The 18,214-nt window shown below is 50.9% G+C and overlaps 1 protein-coding gene across 1 annotated transcript in view; it reads left to right on the top strand.

Annotated features, from left to right (window-relative positions):
- LOC113223393 (receptor activity-modifying protein 1) overlaps positions 1–17,975 on the top strand; it is a 35,902-nt gene extending 17,927 nt beyond the window's left edge. Inside the window, exon 2 of the mRNA XM_026452855.1 lies at positions 17,393–17,975. Within this exon, the coding sequence (XP_026308640.1) occupies positions 17,393–17,648 (256 nt within the window). The 3' untranslated portion in view covers positions 17,649–17,975. The remainder of the gene's footprint in view (positions 1–17,392) is intronic.
- Positions 17,976–18,214: the final 239 nt, after the last annotated feature.

The following is an 18,214-nucleotide window of genomic DNA, read 5'->3' as shown; positions in this document are numbered from 1 at the left end:
AAGCGTTGCCAGCCCTGGGGAACGGGGTGACCTGTTCTGCTCCTGTCAGGTTGTGGTTCTCCTTTGACAAGTGAGGTGAAGGCACGTTGGTAGCAGGGTACTCCTCAGGACCCAGATACCTGACTCAGCTCAGCAGCCATTTGCTGAGGACTTAGCAGACACCTGGCCAGTGGTGCCAGCCACTAAGGACCCAGTGCAGCAGGGCCTCCCCCTCCCTCCTCGAGCCACAGCCCCCCACTACCATGGCCTCTGGAGCCCCTCGCCGTCCCGTGAGGTCAGCCCTGTGGTGGGGATTGTAGAGCGAGTCAGGAGCGAGACGGTAAGCCACGTGTTGCCTGCCTATGTGGGGCTCCCATCCAAAGACGGGACAGTGCGAGTCACATGCCCACCCCCTGCTGTGCAAAGAGGTCCTATGGGGAGTCATGGGCTCGCATCAGAGAGCGGCGTGGTAGTGGCCCTCTGAGGGAGTTCTCACCACGCTGCTGCTGTGAGCCAGGGATCACTGAACCCATTTGAAAAGTGAAAACACCGAGGCTCCGTAATTGCCAACTCCTCGAAGCCCCCACAGTGAACACCCCATGGTGGGACATCTCCTGGCCTGGCCCTTTCCCCACACTCAGTGTTGCCCTGAGCTCCAAATGCGGTGAGATCGGGGCAGGAGGGCAGCGGTGGCAAGGCTGCCACCCGGATGGAGGCGGCCAGTGGGTGGGGTGCCTGCATAGGGGCCAGCATGATGCAGGGCACCCCATGGGTGCGCAGGGTGGATTGTTGAAGGCTCGTGAAGCCCGGCGGGGGGCCCTGCAGAGTCCAGTGACATCAGGGAGAGAGTTTCTTGCGCAGGGAGGGCGAGAGTGCTTCGGGCCGGCTGGTGCTGAGACCAGGGGTGGGTGGCAGGGCAGAGCCCGTCCAGCCTCCAGGCCAGTGTTGCTTCACAAGGACAATGCTCCCAGGGTGTTAGTGTCCAAATATAGCATCCCGGCTGTCATGCTTCATCCTGAGACTCGGACACATGTCACAACCATGTCCCCATGAGGTGGGAACCCTGGGGCCTGGGCAGGCCTGAGTGTGGTCTCGGCCCCATCACACAGCTGGGCAGCTAGACCCGGGTGTCCCCACAGGGGTCCCAGGACACCTCCCAGGGGTTGTAGTGAGCCCGTGGGGTCACATGTGCCCAGCCCACAGGGAGCACAGCTCGGCAATCTCCCAGCATTCCCTGATCCTCGGACCCTGGGACGCAATGCACGCCCTGCTCAGGCCCAGATGCAGCCAGCATAGGACAGTCTGTGACTTTGCCTGGGACGCCCACTGCATTGTAAAATTGCACTTCATCTGGCAGCCCCGGAGCCAGGGAGCTGCCCAGGCCTGTTCTCAGAGGAGGCATTGTGCCCGTCTGCCCGCCCGCTGTGGCTGCTCTGTGGGGAGCCTGGCTTGGCAGCTCCCAGGCTGTGTCTGGTGCCAGACCTGGCTGCACATGGAGCCAGGGATGGATTTAGAAAACTCTCGCTTCCTCCCAGCATCGGCAGAGGCGCCCAGATTCCTTCCTGGCCTGGGGCCACCACAGCAGGAGAAGGGGAGGGAGGCAAGGAAGCCAGGCCCAGGGAGGACCCTGAGTGGAGGAGGCCAAGCAGTCCCCAGCAGACCCCTGGACCGTTCCCCACTCTGCACTGCTGCCTCGGGGACCTCCCCATCACCTCAGCAAGCGCCCTTGTCCATAAGGAGGGATAAGAACGCCTGCCCTAGGGTCACACTCACTCAGGGAAACAGGTCTTAGTATTTTCTTAGACTTTTTTTGTTTTGTTTTGTTTCGTTTTTAAGGCAGGGTCTCCCTCTGCCGCCTGGACTGGAATGCAGTTGCGTGATCTTAGCTCACTGCAGCCTTGACTTCCTGGACTCAAGCAATCCTCCTGACTCAGCCTCCCAAGTAGCTAGGACTACGGGCACACACCACCACTCCTGGCTAACTTTTTAAATTTTGTGTGGAGATGGGGGAGACTTTCTGTATTGCCCAGACTGGTCTGGAACTCCTGGGCTCAAGTGATCCTCCCACTTTGGCCTCTCAAAGTGCTGGGGTTGCAGGTGTGAGCCACTGCACCCAGCCTCTTAGACTTTTGGATAGCAGAGGGGCCAGGCCTTTAAATGTCCTGGGGGTGTGGTGTGCTGTCCGTGGGGATGGTGGGGTCACCTGCCCCAGCCTCAGTGGGTCCCTCTTTTACATGCCTGCAGCTCACCAGATGCTCCGTGTGGCACTCTTAGCTGTCACAGGGTGTCCATCAGTCCTAGCGGACCCCAGAGCCCAGCATGCAACCACAGGCACTGCCTGGGCCTCAGCTCCATCCCAGTAATGGGAAAACCAGCTACACTTCAGGCCAGGAAAGAGGGAGACTGAAAGAGCAGATGACATGGGACAGGACAGAGCCTGAAGCCCAGACAGGCCATGAGCAAGGGGAGGTGAGGATAAGGCCACAGGTGGTCCCGTGTCTGCCTTCCCTGCTCAACATGCAGAGAGGGCTGGCCTTTTTCTCTGGCTTTATTAGCATGCTCTACAGTCACTGCAAGTGTCACAGGAGGAATTGTGGCCTCCTCCACAGCAGTGAGAACACTGGGCCCATTTTCATCTGTCTTCCTCCTGTTTCCTCGAACCCTCCCAAGATTCTTTCTTCAGTGCGTTATTCACATTGTTCCTTTTCCTGCAGGAGAGAGGCCTTTGGCCTCCTTGTTCAGCAAGGGCCCGGTCTCTGGTGAAGTGCAGTATTCAGCTGGTAACAAAGGTGTGGAATGGAATTGGCTTCCATGATTTGGCGAAGTATTTGCAAAAAACCTGTGGTGAAGCTTCTTGTTTACAGATCCAAGAGTCTTAGTGGAAACCTCAGAAACACATGCTCACGGTTGCTGTCATCCTTTTTTTTTTCTTTTTTTGATTTTGTTTTGTTTTGTTTTGTTTTGAAATGGAGTCTCGCTCTGTCTCCCAGGCTGGAGTGCAGTGGTGCAATCTCGGCTCACTGCAACCTCCACCTCCTGAGTTCAAGCGATTCTCCTGCCTCAGCCTCCTGAGTAGCTAAGATTACAGGCACACGCCACCACACCCAGCTAATTTTTGTATTTTTAGTAGAGACAGGGTTTCACCATGTTGGTAAGGCTGGTCTCGAACTCCTGACCTCGTGATCCACCTGCCTCGGCCTCCCAAAGTGCTGGGATTACAGGCATGAGCCACCATGCCCAGCCTTTTTTTAAAATTTGTTTTCTTTTTGAGACTGAATCTCACTCTGTCTCCCAGTCTGGAGTGCAGTGGTGCAATTTCGGTTCACTGCAATCTGCACCTCCCCAGTTCAAGTCATTCTCTTGCCTCAGCCTCCTGAGTAGCTGGGACCACAGGCGTGCACCACCACACCCAGCTAATTTTTGTATTTTTAATAGAGACAGGGTTTCACCATGTTGGCCAGACTGGTCTCGAACTCCTGACCTCAGGTGATCCACCCGCCTCAGCCTCCCACAGCGCTGGGATTACAGGCGGAACCACCATGCCTGGCCAGATGCTGTAATTCTTTGGAGAGGAATGGAGTTGGCATTTCCCCTTGTGCTCTTGGGAAAATGGCTTTGCTAAGATGTCAGAAGTCCCTGTTAATTCAACTTAAATAGATAAACCATAGTCAGAACCTGGGGAAAATTCCTGTTTAACATATTCATTTGCATGCAATGATGACACTTATTTCAAAGCATTCCTGTCTCCGCAGTGCGGTAGGTCAAATGTGTAGGCATCCCTGGGCCGGTACAGGTACATAGGACTTGTAACGCTTGGCTCTTTTCCTAGTTTGACTGTACTCTCTGACCAGTCTGATTTAGGAAGGGTTTGATAGGACAATAACTGCCTTTCCTGGCGTGTGCTGCAAGTCCCAGGGGTATGGGAGCAGCCACTCACCCAGTAGGAGTTCCAGGTGTGCACAGCTGGCTCAGAGCCTGCTGGCCCAGCCCACGTTTCCCGGGCCAGCGACAGTGTGCTGAAGTGTTTTTCATCAAACAGTTAACAAGACTTCCTTATACATTTCCCCGGTGTCAAGAAAAACAAAAGGTGCCCAGTTCTCTGCTGCCTCCGGCAGTGCTGGGCAGAAGTGACAGGAAGCCAGGCCCTACTCACACACACAGACGTAGATGGGAAGCTACAGCACTTGGGCTTTCATATCCCCAGGGCCTGGGCTGAGGCCTCTTAAAGACAAGCCGGCCCCGCGCTTGCCCACGCCTGACGCACGCCAGGCCACAGCGTGGCTCTCTGTCCACAGAGGAAGTGGCGCAGTAAGTGGCTAGCCCCTCCCTGCTTTGGAAAGGTCCCGCTATTCACGGAATCTTGGGTGGGAGCCCTGACACCAAAGGCAGAAACCACAAGGGAGAAGCCAGCCCCGGCCGCCTAAATGCAAAATAAGCCTGTTGCTGGATGCCATGAAAATGGCCCCACGTTCCAGTCCTAAATGGGATGCATCCTATTGTTTTGAGAGAGAGGTTTTTTTTTCTTTGAGACAGGGTCACGCTCCATTGCCCAGGCTGGAGTGCAGTGGCGCGATCTCGGCTCACTGCAACCTCCGCCTCCCGGGTTCAAGCAATTCTCCTGCCTCAGCCTTCCGAGTAGCTGGGACTGTAGGCACACGCCTCCACACCCGGCTAATTTTTTGTATTTTAGTAGAGACGGGGTTTCACCGTGTTGCCCAGGCTGGTCGCAAACTCCTGACCTCAGGTGACCCTCCTGCCTCAGCCTCCCAAAGTACTGGGATTACAGGCGTGAGCCACCGCGCCCGGCCGAGAGAGAGATTTTTATCACATTAAGAAAATAGTCTCTTTCTGTGTTTCCAAGGTTATGGCTTTTTTTAAAAAATCAGAAACGAATGTTGAGTTTTCTCAAATGCCTTCTCAATGTGTACGAAAATGATGGTGTGTTTTTTTCCCATGGTATATTAAAGTGTGATTTTGTAGTAACAGGTTTAAAGCATTCCTGAGATTAGCCCTCCTTTAAATAAAATATGCTATATGGCTAGATGAAATTTGTTAGCGTTGGATAGAGGAGTTGAATACATAGGTGGAAGTGAAGAGCATCTGTTCTGTCCATGTGCGCATGCACTGAGACACATGTCATGCCATCTTAAGAGGCGTGGGATTAGGGTTTCTTTTATTTATTTATTTATTTTTGAGACGAAGTCTCACTATGTTGCCCAGGCTGGAGTGCAGTGGCGCGATCTCGGCTCACTGCAAGCTCCGCCTCCCGGGTTCCCGCCATTCTCCTGCCTCAGCCTCCCGAGTAGCTGGGACTACAGGCGCCCGCCACCTCGCCCGGCTAGTTTTTTTTGTATTTTTTAGTAGAGACGGGGTTTCACCGTGTTAGCCAGGATGGTCTCGATCTCCTGACCTCGTGATCCACCCGTCTCGGCCTCCCAAAGTGCTGGGATTACAGGCTTGAGCCACCGCGCCCGGCTGGGATCAGGGTTTCTTAACTTTTTTAAATGAACTGGGAAGCTCCACATCTTTTTCTTTCACATTAAGAATTTGCAGTGGCTCATGCCTCTCACTCCTGTAATCCCAGCACTTTGGGAGGCTGAGGTGGGATCACTTGAGTCCAAGAGTTTGAGACCAGCCAGAGCAACATAGTGAGACCCTATCTCAATTAAAAAGAAAAAAAAAAAAGAATTTGAAAGAACTGCGTGGGATCTAGGGCCTTTTGAGACAGCAATTCTTTAATAACATTTTCCATTTTTCTTCTTGGAATTCCTCCTTTTTAAGTCAATATTTGATAGTTTATAATTTCCCAAAAAGTATCCCAATTCACAGAGGATTTTCCAATTTTTAACAAACTATTTTTACACATTAATCTCTTATAACTTTTCTTTTCTTTTTTTTTTAATTTTTTTATTTGTTTGTTTGTTTTTTTAGGACAGTGTCTGACTCTGTTGCCCAGGCTGGAGTGCAGTGGCACGATCTCGACTCACTGCAACCTCTGGCTCCTGGCTTCAAGGGATTCTTGTGCCTCAGCCACCCAAGTAACTGGGACTACAGGTGTGTGCCAGCACGCCTGGCTAATTTTGGTATTTTCAGCAGAGATGGGGTTTCGCCATGCTGCCCCGGCTGGTCTTGAACTCCTGACCTCAAGTGATCTGCCCACCTTGGCCCCGCCAAGTGCTGGGATTACAGGCGTGAGCCACTACATCTGGCCAATATTAGCTTTTAATAATTATTGATGGACAAATTATTTGCCATTTGGAGAGATTTATTCTTTTTAAAAAATATCTTGCTTTGGATACTTATTTTGTTTATTTTCATGTATTTTTGTTTAATAAGAAGATAATTTACAACTGTTAATTTTTCTCAGAATCCACTTTTGCCCCATTCCATTCATTTGTACACATAGTATTTTGCCATTCTTGTTTCTTAATATTTTGTAATTGAATTTTTAACTTCTCGCATGACTTCAAAATTATGTGAATGATCTTTCAAGAATTCCGTTTTTTTAAATATATCCTTTTTTAAAACTAATTTTTAGTTTTCAATATTGTAGCCTAAGAATATTGACTTACGATTTATTCTCTGGGGATGTGATGAGTCTCTTTTTGCTGCCTACTACGGACCCAGGGGCCTTTGAAAAGCTGGCTGAGTCTCTGTAGAATGGAACCTTTATCAGTCACTGCATCAGTTTATTAACATTATTTTTCATAATCATTTTATGCTACTGTTTATCTACCTAGCCTTGGGAGGTGTGTTTAAGTCCCCCACGTTCTTGCGTTCCTGGCAGCTGCGGCCGTCTGTGCACTGCGGCGTGGTGCTGAGACTGTTCTAGGTGGAGTATCCCTGACAGCCCCATGGATCTGCACCCCTGCTCACCTTCTGTCTGCGTCTCCTGGGCACAGCCCTCTCTCGCTGTCTTCCTTTAGCCTTTGTTTCACTTTGCCTTGGAGGTGGCCGCTGTGAGCAGAGTAAGTGGGATTTTGGCTCTCACCCTCCCTGCCCTGGTGGTATCTGCAGTCTGGTTGTTGAGACCAACAGTGATTCAATAATCACATGAATCCATGGACAGGCACAAAGTAACGCACATCTAGGAAGGAAAACCCCACTTTGCTGGGGGAGCCAAATATGATTGAAGCATCCAGAAAGGCCTCTTTGAGGACATGACATTTAAGTGAAGGGTGAGCCTAGGGTGGCCCTGTGAAGATGAGGCTAAGAACTTTCCAGGTAAAAGGAACAGCACGTGCAAAGGCCCTGAGGCAGAATGCTGGCCACTGTGGCCAGAATGTGGCTAGCAAGAGGGAGGGGACCCAGGTGAGCGGGGAGTGTGGCTAGAATGTGGCCAGCAGGAGGGAGGGGTCCCAGTTGAGCAACCCACACAGAGGCTTCTGAATCCGGGACAGGTGCAATGGTGAGCCCTGAAGGCGTGAAGCAGGGGTGGGAAGGTGTGGACGGTGGGTTGGGGCAGGTGCCAGGGTGTGGGATGTGGCCTGGAGAGCCCGTTGTGGCTAAGCCCAGCATGCAGAGTGGAGGGCAGTGGAGGGGTTTGATGGCTGCCCCTGACTAAACTGGAGGAGGCAGAAGAAGGGGTGCATAGATGCCAGGCCCCCACAAACTCACTGCAGAAAGGTGGAAGCTGCTATGTGAGTTGTAATAACCCATCCACCAGGACAAGTCACTTCTGCCCCATCCTGGGCGCAGTGATGGGGCCTCAGGAGGGGAGGGCACCCTTGAGGGAAGGGGAGCCGCGATAACTCAGGGGATAGGCAATCACACGTGTTCACAACCAGAAGTGAACGGCCCAGGCTTCAGGTGGAGGAGGGAGAATGGGGAGCTCACAGGTGCAGCCCAAGGCGAAGAGAGGAGGAGCGCTTTGCGGGGGATGCCTCTCCTCCCGGGGCTAGAAAGGGCAGGGGGCTTCAGTCAGTGAGGATGCCCCACTGCCACCCGGAGCAAGGCTGGAGTGAGGATGAGGAGGGGCCTGGAGCAAGGACGAGGTGGAAGAGGGAGGGATCGGGAGAAGGAGGAGGTGCTGGGAGGAAGAAGAAGGGGCTGGGAGGAGGAGGGAGGGGCCAGGAGGAGAGAGGGATCAGGAGGAAGAGGAGGGGCCAGAAGGACAGGGAGATGGAATAAGCAACAGGAGGACCAGGAGGATGCAGAGGTTTCTGCAGAGGGGGTGGCGGGGGGGACAGAGCAAGGAGGAAAGTGGGGTCCTGCCCCCAGGGCCCACCCTGCACCCCCACTCACCCTCCCACAGGGCCCCTTCCTGCCTCAGAGTTGGGTCCCGCAGGGCCCCCAATTCCACACAGGAGGCCACTGAGACTGGAGAGGCCCAATGTCCTGTCCCCACTGCCTGTCTGCACTGCACGCCTGCCCCATGAGCCACTGTCACCAGAGAGTCCCAGCCCCACCTGCATATCAGAGCCATCTGGTGGGAAGACCCAGACTGCCCGAGACATCAGGTGCGGTGGCTGCACGTGCAGTGATGTCAAATCTAGTTTCCTGTGAGCCTTCCTGCCAAAATGAGCTGTTAAATGTAATTATAAAAAGTGTGTATGCTCAAGGTGGAAAACCCAGAAAATCCAAACAAGTTGAGAGAAAAGTCCTTTGTGTTATCACCATTCTGGTGGGGATCACTCCTGTAACGTTCTGGTGTGTCTCCTGCCCGTGTGGACCATTTTACCCCAGTCCAGGCTGTTTGTGGTATCTGGTCTAACCTGCTGCTGCTTTTTAAAACTATTTATTTATTTAGCAGAGAGACTGGGTCTCACTATGTTGCCCAGGCTGGTCTTGAACTCCTGGCCTCAAGCGATCCTCCTGCCTCAGCCTCCCAAAGTGCTCAGATCACAGGCATGAGAGCTGTTCTTTTGCCCAGCTTTAGAACATAAATATTTTTCTACATCTTAAAATTTTCTTCCTAAATATAATTTTAACAGCTACATAACAGAGCCGCTCATAAATAATTTCTGTGACCACTGTCCTGTTGTTTGCTGTTTTTCATAATTATAAATCTGCAGTGGACACCTTATTAGATCACTGTTATCTATATTTCACATTATTAATTTAGGATAAACCCCAGTAATGGAATTATGGGGTCAAGAGGCATCTATGAGTTTGACATTATTGATACGTATTGCCACATTGTATTTCAGAAAAATTGTACCAGTTTATCTTCCGTGAGGAATGCTGTGAGTGCTTGCCTCAGTGTCCTACACCTTCACTAGCATTCAGCATTCTTTTCTTTCTTTTGAGACAGGGTCTCACTCTGTTGCCCAGGCTGGAGTGCAGTGGCAGGAACGCAGCTCACTGCAGCCTCAATCTCCCACCTCCCTGGGCTCGTGTGATCCTCTGACCTAAGCCTCCCAACTAGCTGGGACTATAGGTGCACGCCATCACTGGCAAATTTTTGTATTTTTTTGTAGAGACAAGGTCTCACTGTGTTGCCCAGGCTGGTCTTAAACTCCTAGGCTCAAGCAATCCTCTGGCCTAGGCCTCCCACCGTGCTGGGGTTTCACGTGTGAGCCCCCGCGCCCAGTCTAGCATTCTCATCTGTAAGAGAAGTGCCATCTGGATGTGTGGTCTTTCATTTCACATGCCTGGTAGTCATTTGTATTTCTAGAAGAAACAGTGATTTAAATGCCTCATGGGGATTCCGCTCTGTGTTTTGTAGCCACCCATACACCACCCTATCTGAATCCCTACCCCAAGTCTGCCTGGCATTGGGACAGGCTCCCCGAGCCAGCCTCAAGTGGCTCACCCACGCTGGCTGTCAGGATACATGGGGTGGCACCTCCCGCCCCAGCAGGTAATGAAAGCTGCTGGAAGCCACCAGGCTGAATCTTCCAGGGTAGAGGGAGGCAAATGCTGATGCAGATACAGTGAACTGAGGCTGGGTGTGGTGGCTCATGCCTGTAATCCCAGCACCTTGGGAGGCCAAGGCGGACAGGTCGCTTGAGCCCAGGAATTTGAGATCAGCATGGCCAACATGGTGAAACCCTGTCTGTACTAAATAAATAAATAAATAAATAAATAAATAAATAAATAAATAAATAAATAAAATAAATAAATAAATAAATAAAAGTTTGCCAGGTGTGGTGGTGCACGCCTGTAATCCCAGCTATTCTGGAGGGTAAGGCAAGAGGATCACCTGAACCCGGGAGGCAGAGGTTGCAGTGAGCCAAGATCATGCCACACTGCACTCCAGCCCAAGCAACAAAGCAAAACCCTGTCTAAAATAAATAAATAAATTGTAAAAAAGTGAATTTAAAGCCAAAAGTGGTTTCCCCTCCGATTTTCTGATGATTTAGACACACATTACCTGGTCACCTTTTGCTTAAGTATAAACTCAAAAAGGACAAGAAATGTATACTTCATGAGCCAATCAAGTGAGGACCTGTCTCTTCATCTTAATAGGAGACTAAGGCTTGAACAGGCAAATGAGGTCTCCAGGATCACTCTGGGTAAGAGGTGGAGCTGGGATTTGAACCCAGGTCTGTGGGTGACAGGGCCCAGGCTCTGATATTTCATATTAGGGCCAGCCAGGGGTAGCTGGGGGACAACTGCAACCTCAGGGTGTCCCCAGAGTAGACGACTCACCTGTGAGCATCAGCGATGACACTTTCTTACCAGCAAGTGAACCACCATGAACTGCGGTGCCGGGCCTTGACTTGGGACCCAGATATGCTGGAAACTCCCGCCATAGGATTCAGGAACATTCCGAGCAACGTTTGCTTTGAGCCCCAGAATAGAAAGTCCTAGCCAAAAAAGGATAATTGCTCAGTGACATGAGAACTGAAACTTTGGGGAGTTCGAGTCAGGGTGTATTTTTCATGACTATTTTGGGTCCTTCAGTCAGTTCTATGTTCTGTTGGGCAGAAGAATGTCTGTACTCCGAGGGGAATTTTTTTTTATCACATCCTCACTGACGGAGCTCACAACATTTATTGAAGGTTTCAGCTGTCACTTCTGTATAAATAAACAGGATGAAGTGGGCAGCCGACAGCACATTAGAGATATTTTTAGACGTGGGTGGCGCTGCAATCCAGAAGGCTAACGTATCAAGGAGAGAGTGCCTGGTCCCAGAATAGCCCACCCACACACGGCCCTATCTGCCTCAGCGTGGCCTCAGTGTGGGTTCTGTGGTGGCGTGGCTTCCTGCATCCGCTCCTTCCTGTTCTGTTTGGCCAGTGCAGAGATGGCAATAGCTCCTCCGAAAAATGCCACAGCTCCGCGCCTCAGAGGACGGGGGGCAGTGTTCAGGATCATGTATCACTGATCTGCAGAACACCAAAACCTAAACTGCCTGTGGGTTTGGAGGGTCTGAGATACGGGACAGGATCATCATTCAAAGCAGCATTCACTGGGCAGATGCAGTGACTCACGCCTGTAATCCCAGCAGTTTGGGAGGCCAAGGCAGGTGGATCACCTGAGGTCAGGAGTTCGAGACCAGCCTGGCCAACATAGTGAAACCCCGTCTCTACTAAATATACAAAAATTAGCCAGGTGTGGTGGACCGTGTCTGTAGTCCCAGCTACTCTAGAGGCTGAGGCAGGAGAATCGCTTGAACCAGGGAGGCGGAGGTTGCAGTGAGCTGAGATTACACCATTGCACTCCAGCCTAGATGAGAGAGCGAGACTTGGTCAAAAAAAAAGAGGCAGCATTCTCACTGTTTAGCCCTGTAGCTGAGAAGCCTAGACTTGGTTTTCAGCAACAATAGCACGTCTAACATTTACCGTGGACCAGCCACATAACATGTACTCATTCGTTTTTTTCCCCACGATGAGACACAGACTGTCACAACTTCCTGCGGCTTTTTCCACTTCTGTTTTCTTCTTGAAACATGAGTCCTTGCTCACCTGGAAAGACCACATACCCCAGTGCCCACAGGCAGGGCACACCCTCTGCTGCCTGTCCCTCCTCATGCCTCATCTACTAGGCCTCTTGCATGGGCTGCGGGAGGCGCTGTGCACTCAGGGCAGTGATCTAGAGGGCGGCCAGGGAGGAAAAACAGTGACCGTATGATAGGGGCTGGGGTAGAGGGCGCTGGGATGCTGGAGAGGCCCCTACTTTTTCTGTATAGCCTCTTAAAGCCCCCGAGGGTCTCCTCACATTTGATTTTTGACCTCTGATCCATTTACTCACTTTCTAGATTAAGTATAAGGAAAAGTATCCTTCTATTATCTTCATTTTCACTGTTTTTGGAGCCCGTCATCTATTCACATGGATCTCAAATTCTTTCTTATGACTGAAGAACTTTCTTTGACATTTCTTGTAGCACAGGTCTGCTGGCAATGAATTCTGTCAGCTTCTTTTTTCTCAAAAGGTTCTTATATCAACCTCTTATTTTTTTGTTTTTTGGGTTTTTTTTTTTTTTTTGGTTTTCTTCAAGACAGAGTCTTGCTCTGTCACCCAGGCTGGAGTGTAATGGCCTGATCTCAACTCACTGCAACCTCCGCCTCCCAGGTTCAAGTAATTCTCCTGCCTCAGCCTTCTGAGTAGCTGGGATTACAGGTGTCCGCCACCACGCCCAGCTGATTTTTGTATTTTTAGTAGAGGCGAGGTTTCACCATGTTAGCCAGGCTGGTCTCTAACTCCTGACCTCAAGTGATCCGCTTGCCTCGGCCTCCCAAAGTGCTGGAATTACAGGTGTGAGCCAATGTGCCCAGCCTCAACCTCATTTTCAAAAGGTATTTTTTTCTAGGTATAGAATTCCTAGAATATAGAAAATTCCTAGGTGTAGAAAACATTCTAAGAATGTGTTTCCCCTCCCCCCAACCCCTAATACTTTCAAGATGTTGCCCATTGTCTTCCCGCATGACAAGCCTCTGATAAGAAATTAAGAAATCTGCTACAACTCACTGTTCTTCTGTATGCCTTTTTTCCTCTGACTTCAAGATTTCTTCCTTTTTCTTTGGTGTTCATTAGTTGGACTTTGATGTGTCTATGTGGTTGTTTGCTATTGTAGCTGCTTTGTTTTCTGTCCTGTTTTAGATTCTCCAGGCTTCTTGGATCTGCAATTTTATGTCTTTCATCATTTTTTTAAAAGCGTCAGCCATTACCTCTTCAAATATTTCTTCTCCATTCCCTCTCCTCCTTCTGGGACTCCCACATTATGAGTTGAAGTTGATGTCATTTACAGGATTGTCATGTTACACAGGTCCTGGATGCTCTAGTCTTCCCCCACTTTTTTTTTCTCTTTGTGTTTCAGTTTGGTTAATTTCTACTGACATATCTTCAATTTCTCTCTTTCCTCAGTTTTCTTGTCTGCTGATGGGCCCATTGAAGGAATTCTCTCTGATGCCATGTCTTTTTATTTCTAGCAACTGTCTTTGACTTTGAGTTTCCACTTCTCTGCTTAAATTCTCCATCTGTTCATGCATATTGTCTACCCTTTCCACTAGACCCATTATCACTAGCCATTCTAACATACCTGTCTGACATCTAGGTCATCTCTGAGTCTAATTCCATTCATTGTTTTGCCTCTTGGCAATGGATTGGTTGTTTTTGTTACTTCTGAACAAAAATATATATATAATTTTTATTGAATACTGAACATGCATGTATAGAACAGAGGTGACTACAGTCAATAGTATTTACAGGTGGAAATGGGTAAGCCTCTTCTGTCAGACTGTTAGTGTGGGATTTGAGTCAATCTTGTTAGGAATTGAACTGGGTTTGGGATTCGTCGTTGTTATGGTTATCTTCAATGTACCATAGGCCTCAAGTACCTCTAGCAATGAGCTGCCATTGCCTTGTGCCCAGGGTTGGCACTAGGGCACTGGAGGAGATTTCTCAGTGTGGTGCTTTCAGCTTTGCTTTCAGCTTTCTCTTGCCTGCCTGTGCTGCAGCGTGGATCTCGCCCCACTTTCTCTTGGCAGTAGACAGGTACTGCTTGTTATTCTACACCAAGGTTATGTTCAAAGGCTCGGGGAGGGTTCTCTGTGTCCTGATCCAGCCTCAGTTTAGACAGGCCCTTCCCTGTGCCTTTTGCCTCAGAATTCCTACCCCTTTTTCCTGTGGCAGACAAACTCTGCTGGGGTCTTGGGTGCGACTGTCCTGTCCCTTCCCCAGCGAGAAGAGATCACTGTTTTTTGTTGTTGTTGTTTTGAGACAGAGTCTTAGTCTTGCTCTGTCACCCAGGCTCAAGTGCCGTGACGTGATCTCAGCTCACTGCAACCTCCACCTCCTGGGTTCAAGCGATTCTCTTGCCTCAGTCTCCTGAGTAGCTGGGATTACAGGCACCCACCACTGCACCCAGCTAATTTTTGTATTTTTAGTACAGACAGGGTTTCACCATCTTGGCCAGGCTGGTCTCAAACTCCTGACCTTGTGATCCACTAGGCTCGGCCTCCCAAAGTGCTGGGATTACAGGCATAAGCCACCATGCCCAGCCAAGGCCTCTGTTTTGTATGGTGCAGGATCCTAGGCCAGGATAGTTTCCTGGTGCCCTTCCAAAGAAAAAGAGTTCCTTCCTGTCCTTCCACCAGCCATGGTGTGTCTTTGCCTGTGCCCTGGGGGTGACAGGCTGTGCTGTTCCTCCCTCAGCAGCCTAAGACATCTGCTTCCCAGGAGAGAAGCGTCTGGGATGGTGGAAAGGGCTTTGAGCCTGTTCCTACCCTGGCTGCAGCCCTGTGGCACAACTGCCACGGCAAGCCTGGCATCACACTGGCATCGTGGATACGGAGGTGAAGGGGACTTGACAACTGCCCTAGAGGCACTCAGGCTGCCCCTATGGGGCAAGGGCTCATTCAAGGCTTACTGGCTTATGGATGCCCACTGTGGCCTCAACCCCCAGTGAGTGCGACTTGGACCCAGACAAGGAAGTGTTCAAGCTGTGGCCAGATTTGGCCACCAAGGGCGAGGGACAGTGGTGAGGTGTGAGACCTGTGCAGTCACACCCTGGCCCTCTCACCCGGAAGCCCTCCAGCCTTCCCAAACCTCTGTTTCCCTGTCTATAAAACGATAAAACAGGAAACCTCTGTTTCCCTGTCTATAAAACAGCAGTTATCATGGAATGGTGACAACAGTGAATGCCACCAAGACCCCTCAGGCAGTCAGTCCCTGAGAACAGGCTCTGAGCCCCATGCAATACCAGAGGTGCTTTTCTTCCTGAGTCTCAGGGCTGTTCTGTGAAGCAGGAGGTTGAGGGTTGGGGGAAATGCAGGGTTGGAGGCAGAAGGATCCGGTGTGGTCTGGGTTCTACCCATGGCCAGTGCAGTCTCAGAGCCTCAGTTTCCTCTGCTGGAAGAGGCACTTGGCACCCACGTCCTGGGTTGGAAGATGACACGGAAGAGCACTGATGGCTGGATCCACTTGGGTTTTGTCCACTTCATTTCAAAGGGCAGCCTGTGGCCTACAAACCCCTGTCTATGGAAAAAGTTGTTCAGAAACAGATGGCATTTGCTCTCCCCAGAGAACCCTGGGGGAGCAGAGTCCTGAGAGCACCTAAGGGGCAGGGTGGGAATGAGCTCATCTGCTGCGACTTCGAGGGTTAGATTTCCTGGAGCAGAGGGGACTCCGTGATGGCTGCTCTCCAAGCCAAGCCCAAGGAGCACCCCAATGGCACACCCTCTGCCCGTGCTGCCCAGGCCCGTAGCTCAGCACAGCCACCTCCACTCCTTTCCCTCTAGCCTGGTGGCAGCCATACCTGTGGGCAAAGGCACCTGCAGCCATGGCAGGATAGGGTCAGGGGCCCTGTGGTGAAGTCCACACACACAGTCACACACACAGAATAACACAGTCACACCCGCACAGTCACACACACAGAATAACACAGTCACACCTGCACACACAGGTTCACACACAGAATAACACAGTTACACCCACACACAGGTACACAGAATAACACAGTCACACCACATACAAATAACAACAGTTACATGTACGGGGACACACACAGAGGATAACACAGTCACAAACCCACAGAAAATAACAAGTTACACTCACAGGGACACACACACACACAGAATAACACAGTCACACACACAGAATAGCACAGTAACAGTTACACAGAATAAGTGTTACACAGTCACACACAGAATAACACACACAATCACACACAGAGAATAACACAGTCACAGTCACACAGAATAACAGTGTTGCACAGTCACACATAGAATGTCTCACACACACACAGAATAACAGTCACACACAGAGAATAACAGTCACACCCACAGTCACACACAGGATAACACAGTTATATATACATATAGTCACACAATAACACACAGAATTACAGTCACATGCAGAGAATAACAGTTACACACAGTCACACAGAACACAGTCACACAGTTACACACAGAATAACAGTCACACAGAATAGCACGGCTATTCACACACAGTCACACACAGGGAATAACAGTCACAGAATAACAGTAACACACAGTCACACACAGAAAATAGTCACACACAGTCACACAGAAAATAACAGTCACACACAATGTCACACAGTCACAAAGAGAATAACAGTCACACACAGTCACACACAGAATAACGCAGCTACACACAATCACAGAGAATAACAGTCACACGCAGATAATAACAGTTACACAGTCACATAGTCACAGAGAATAACAGTAACACAGTCACACAGAAAATAGTCACACACATAGAGTCACATATAGAATATAACAGTCACACAGAGACAGTGTCACACAGAGTCACAAATAGAATAACAGTCACACACAGTCATACACAGAATAATACAGTTACACAGTCACACACAGAATAACAGTCACACACAGAGAATAGTCACACACAGAATAACAGTCACACAGAATAACACCGTCACACAGTGAATAACAGTCACACACAGTCACACAGAATAACACTGTCACACAGTGAATAACTGTCACACACACAGTCACACAGAATAACACTGTCACAAAGTGAATAACAGTCATACAGTCACACAGAGAATAACACTGTCATACAGTGAATAACAGTCACACAGTCACACACAGAGAATAACAGTTACACATAGTCACACACAGTCACACACAAAGAATAACGATTACAGTCACATACAGAATAACAGTCACACACAGACGCAACACCAGCCTGTGACCTTGCCCGGGGTGGCAGAAGGAGCTGGTGGCGGAGGATTTGGTGGCCGAGGTGCAGGCCTCATTGGCCACCCACCCTGGGTCGTCCTTCCGGTGCAGACAGAGCTGTGAGAGGCCCCACAGCCATGCCAGGGCTTCCTGCACCACGGGCCGCCATGCAGGTTGCCTGGGAGTCCCCCTGGAGCCATTGGGGCCCTGCCCTCCTGGATCCAGGGCCACTGCCTCAGTGCCAGGGCTTTTCCAAGCCAAGCTCCAGGGCCGCGTGAGGGGCCACAGTGCAGCGCCCCTGGCTGGGGTCCCGCGTTGGTTCCCCTGCCTGCCCAGGGTCTCACCACCTCCTCTTCCATCCACAGGAGCTACAGGGAGCTGGCTGACTGCACCTGGCACATGGCGGAGAAGCTAGGCTGCTTCTGGCCCAACGCAGAGGTGGACAGGTTCTTCCTGGCAGTGCACGGGCACTACTTCAGGGCCTGCCCCATCTCAGGCAGGGCCGTGCGGGACCCGCCTGGCAGCGTCCTCTATCCCTTCATCGTGGTCCCTATCACGGTGACCCTGCTGGTGACGGCACTGGTGGTCTGGCAGAGCAAGCACACAGAGGGCATCGTGTAGGCAGGGCCCAGGCTGCCGTGCACCCAGGCTGCAGGGTGAGGCCAGGCAGGCCTGGGCGGGGGCAGCTTCTGGAGCCTTGGGACAGAGCAGGCCCGCAATACCCCCCCTTCTTCCAACCAAGAAGAGCTCACAGGAGTCCAAAGTAGTCGAGGCTCTGGCATTAACCTGGAAGCCCCCCCTGGCTGGAGGCCACCTCCACCCTAGGAAGGGGGCAGGGACGTGACTCCAACTTACCTCTGGAAAGGGTCCCAGCCCAGGCTGCTTACCCCATAGCCACATTTGTGGATGAGTGGTTTGTGATTAAAAGGATGTTCTTGAACTTGGAAAGAGTCATTACCTCTGAGTACCCATCACTGGGAGAAGGGTGGAAACCCAGGCCCTGTGGACTCTCTTTTCTCTGACAGGAGGAATCAGGGGCCTTTGCTCGGGGGTGACATTGGAGCCAGTGCTGAGTGCACTGAGGTGCTCCTGGGGATTCTGGGGCCCTTGCTGCCCCCGGCGACACAGAATAATACAGTCACACCCACACACACAGTCACACACACAGAGTAACAGTCACACCCGCA

Source organism: Piliocolobus tephrosceles, unplaced genomic scaffold (assembly GCF_002776525.5).
Source record: "Piliocolobus tephrosceles isolate RC106 unplaced genomic scaffold, ASM277652v3 unscaffolded_41187, whole genome shotgun sequence".
Classification (NCBI taxonomy): Eukaryota; Metazoa; Chordata; class Mammalia; order Primates; family Cercopithecidae; genus Piliocolobus; species Piliocolobus tephrosceles.
Note: the sequence above shows the minus strand (reverse complement) of the source record. Positions and strands in the feature narration are given on the sequence as shown.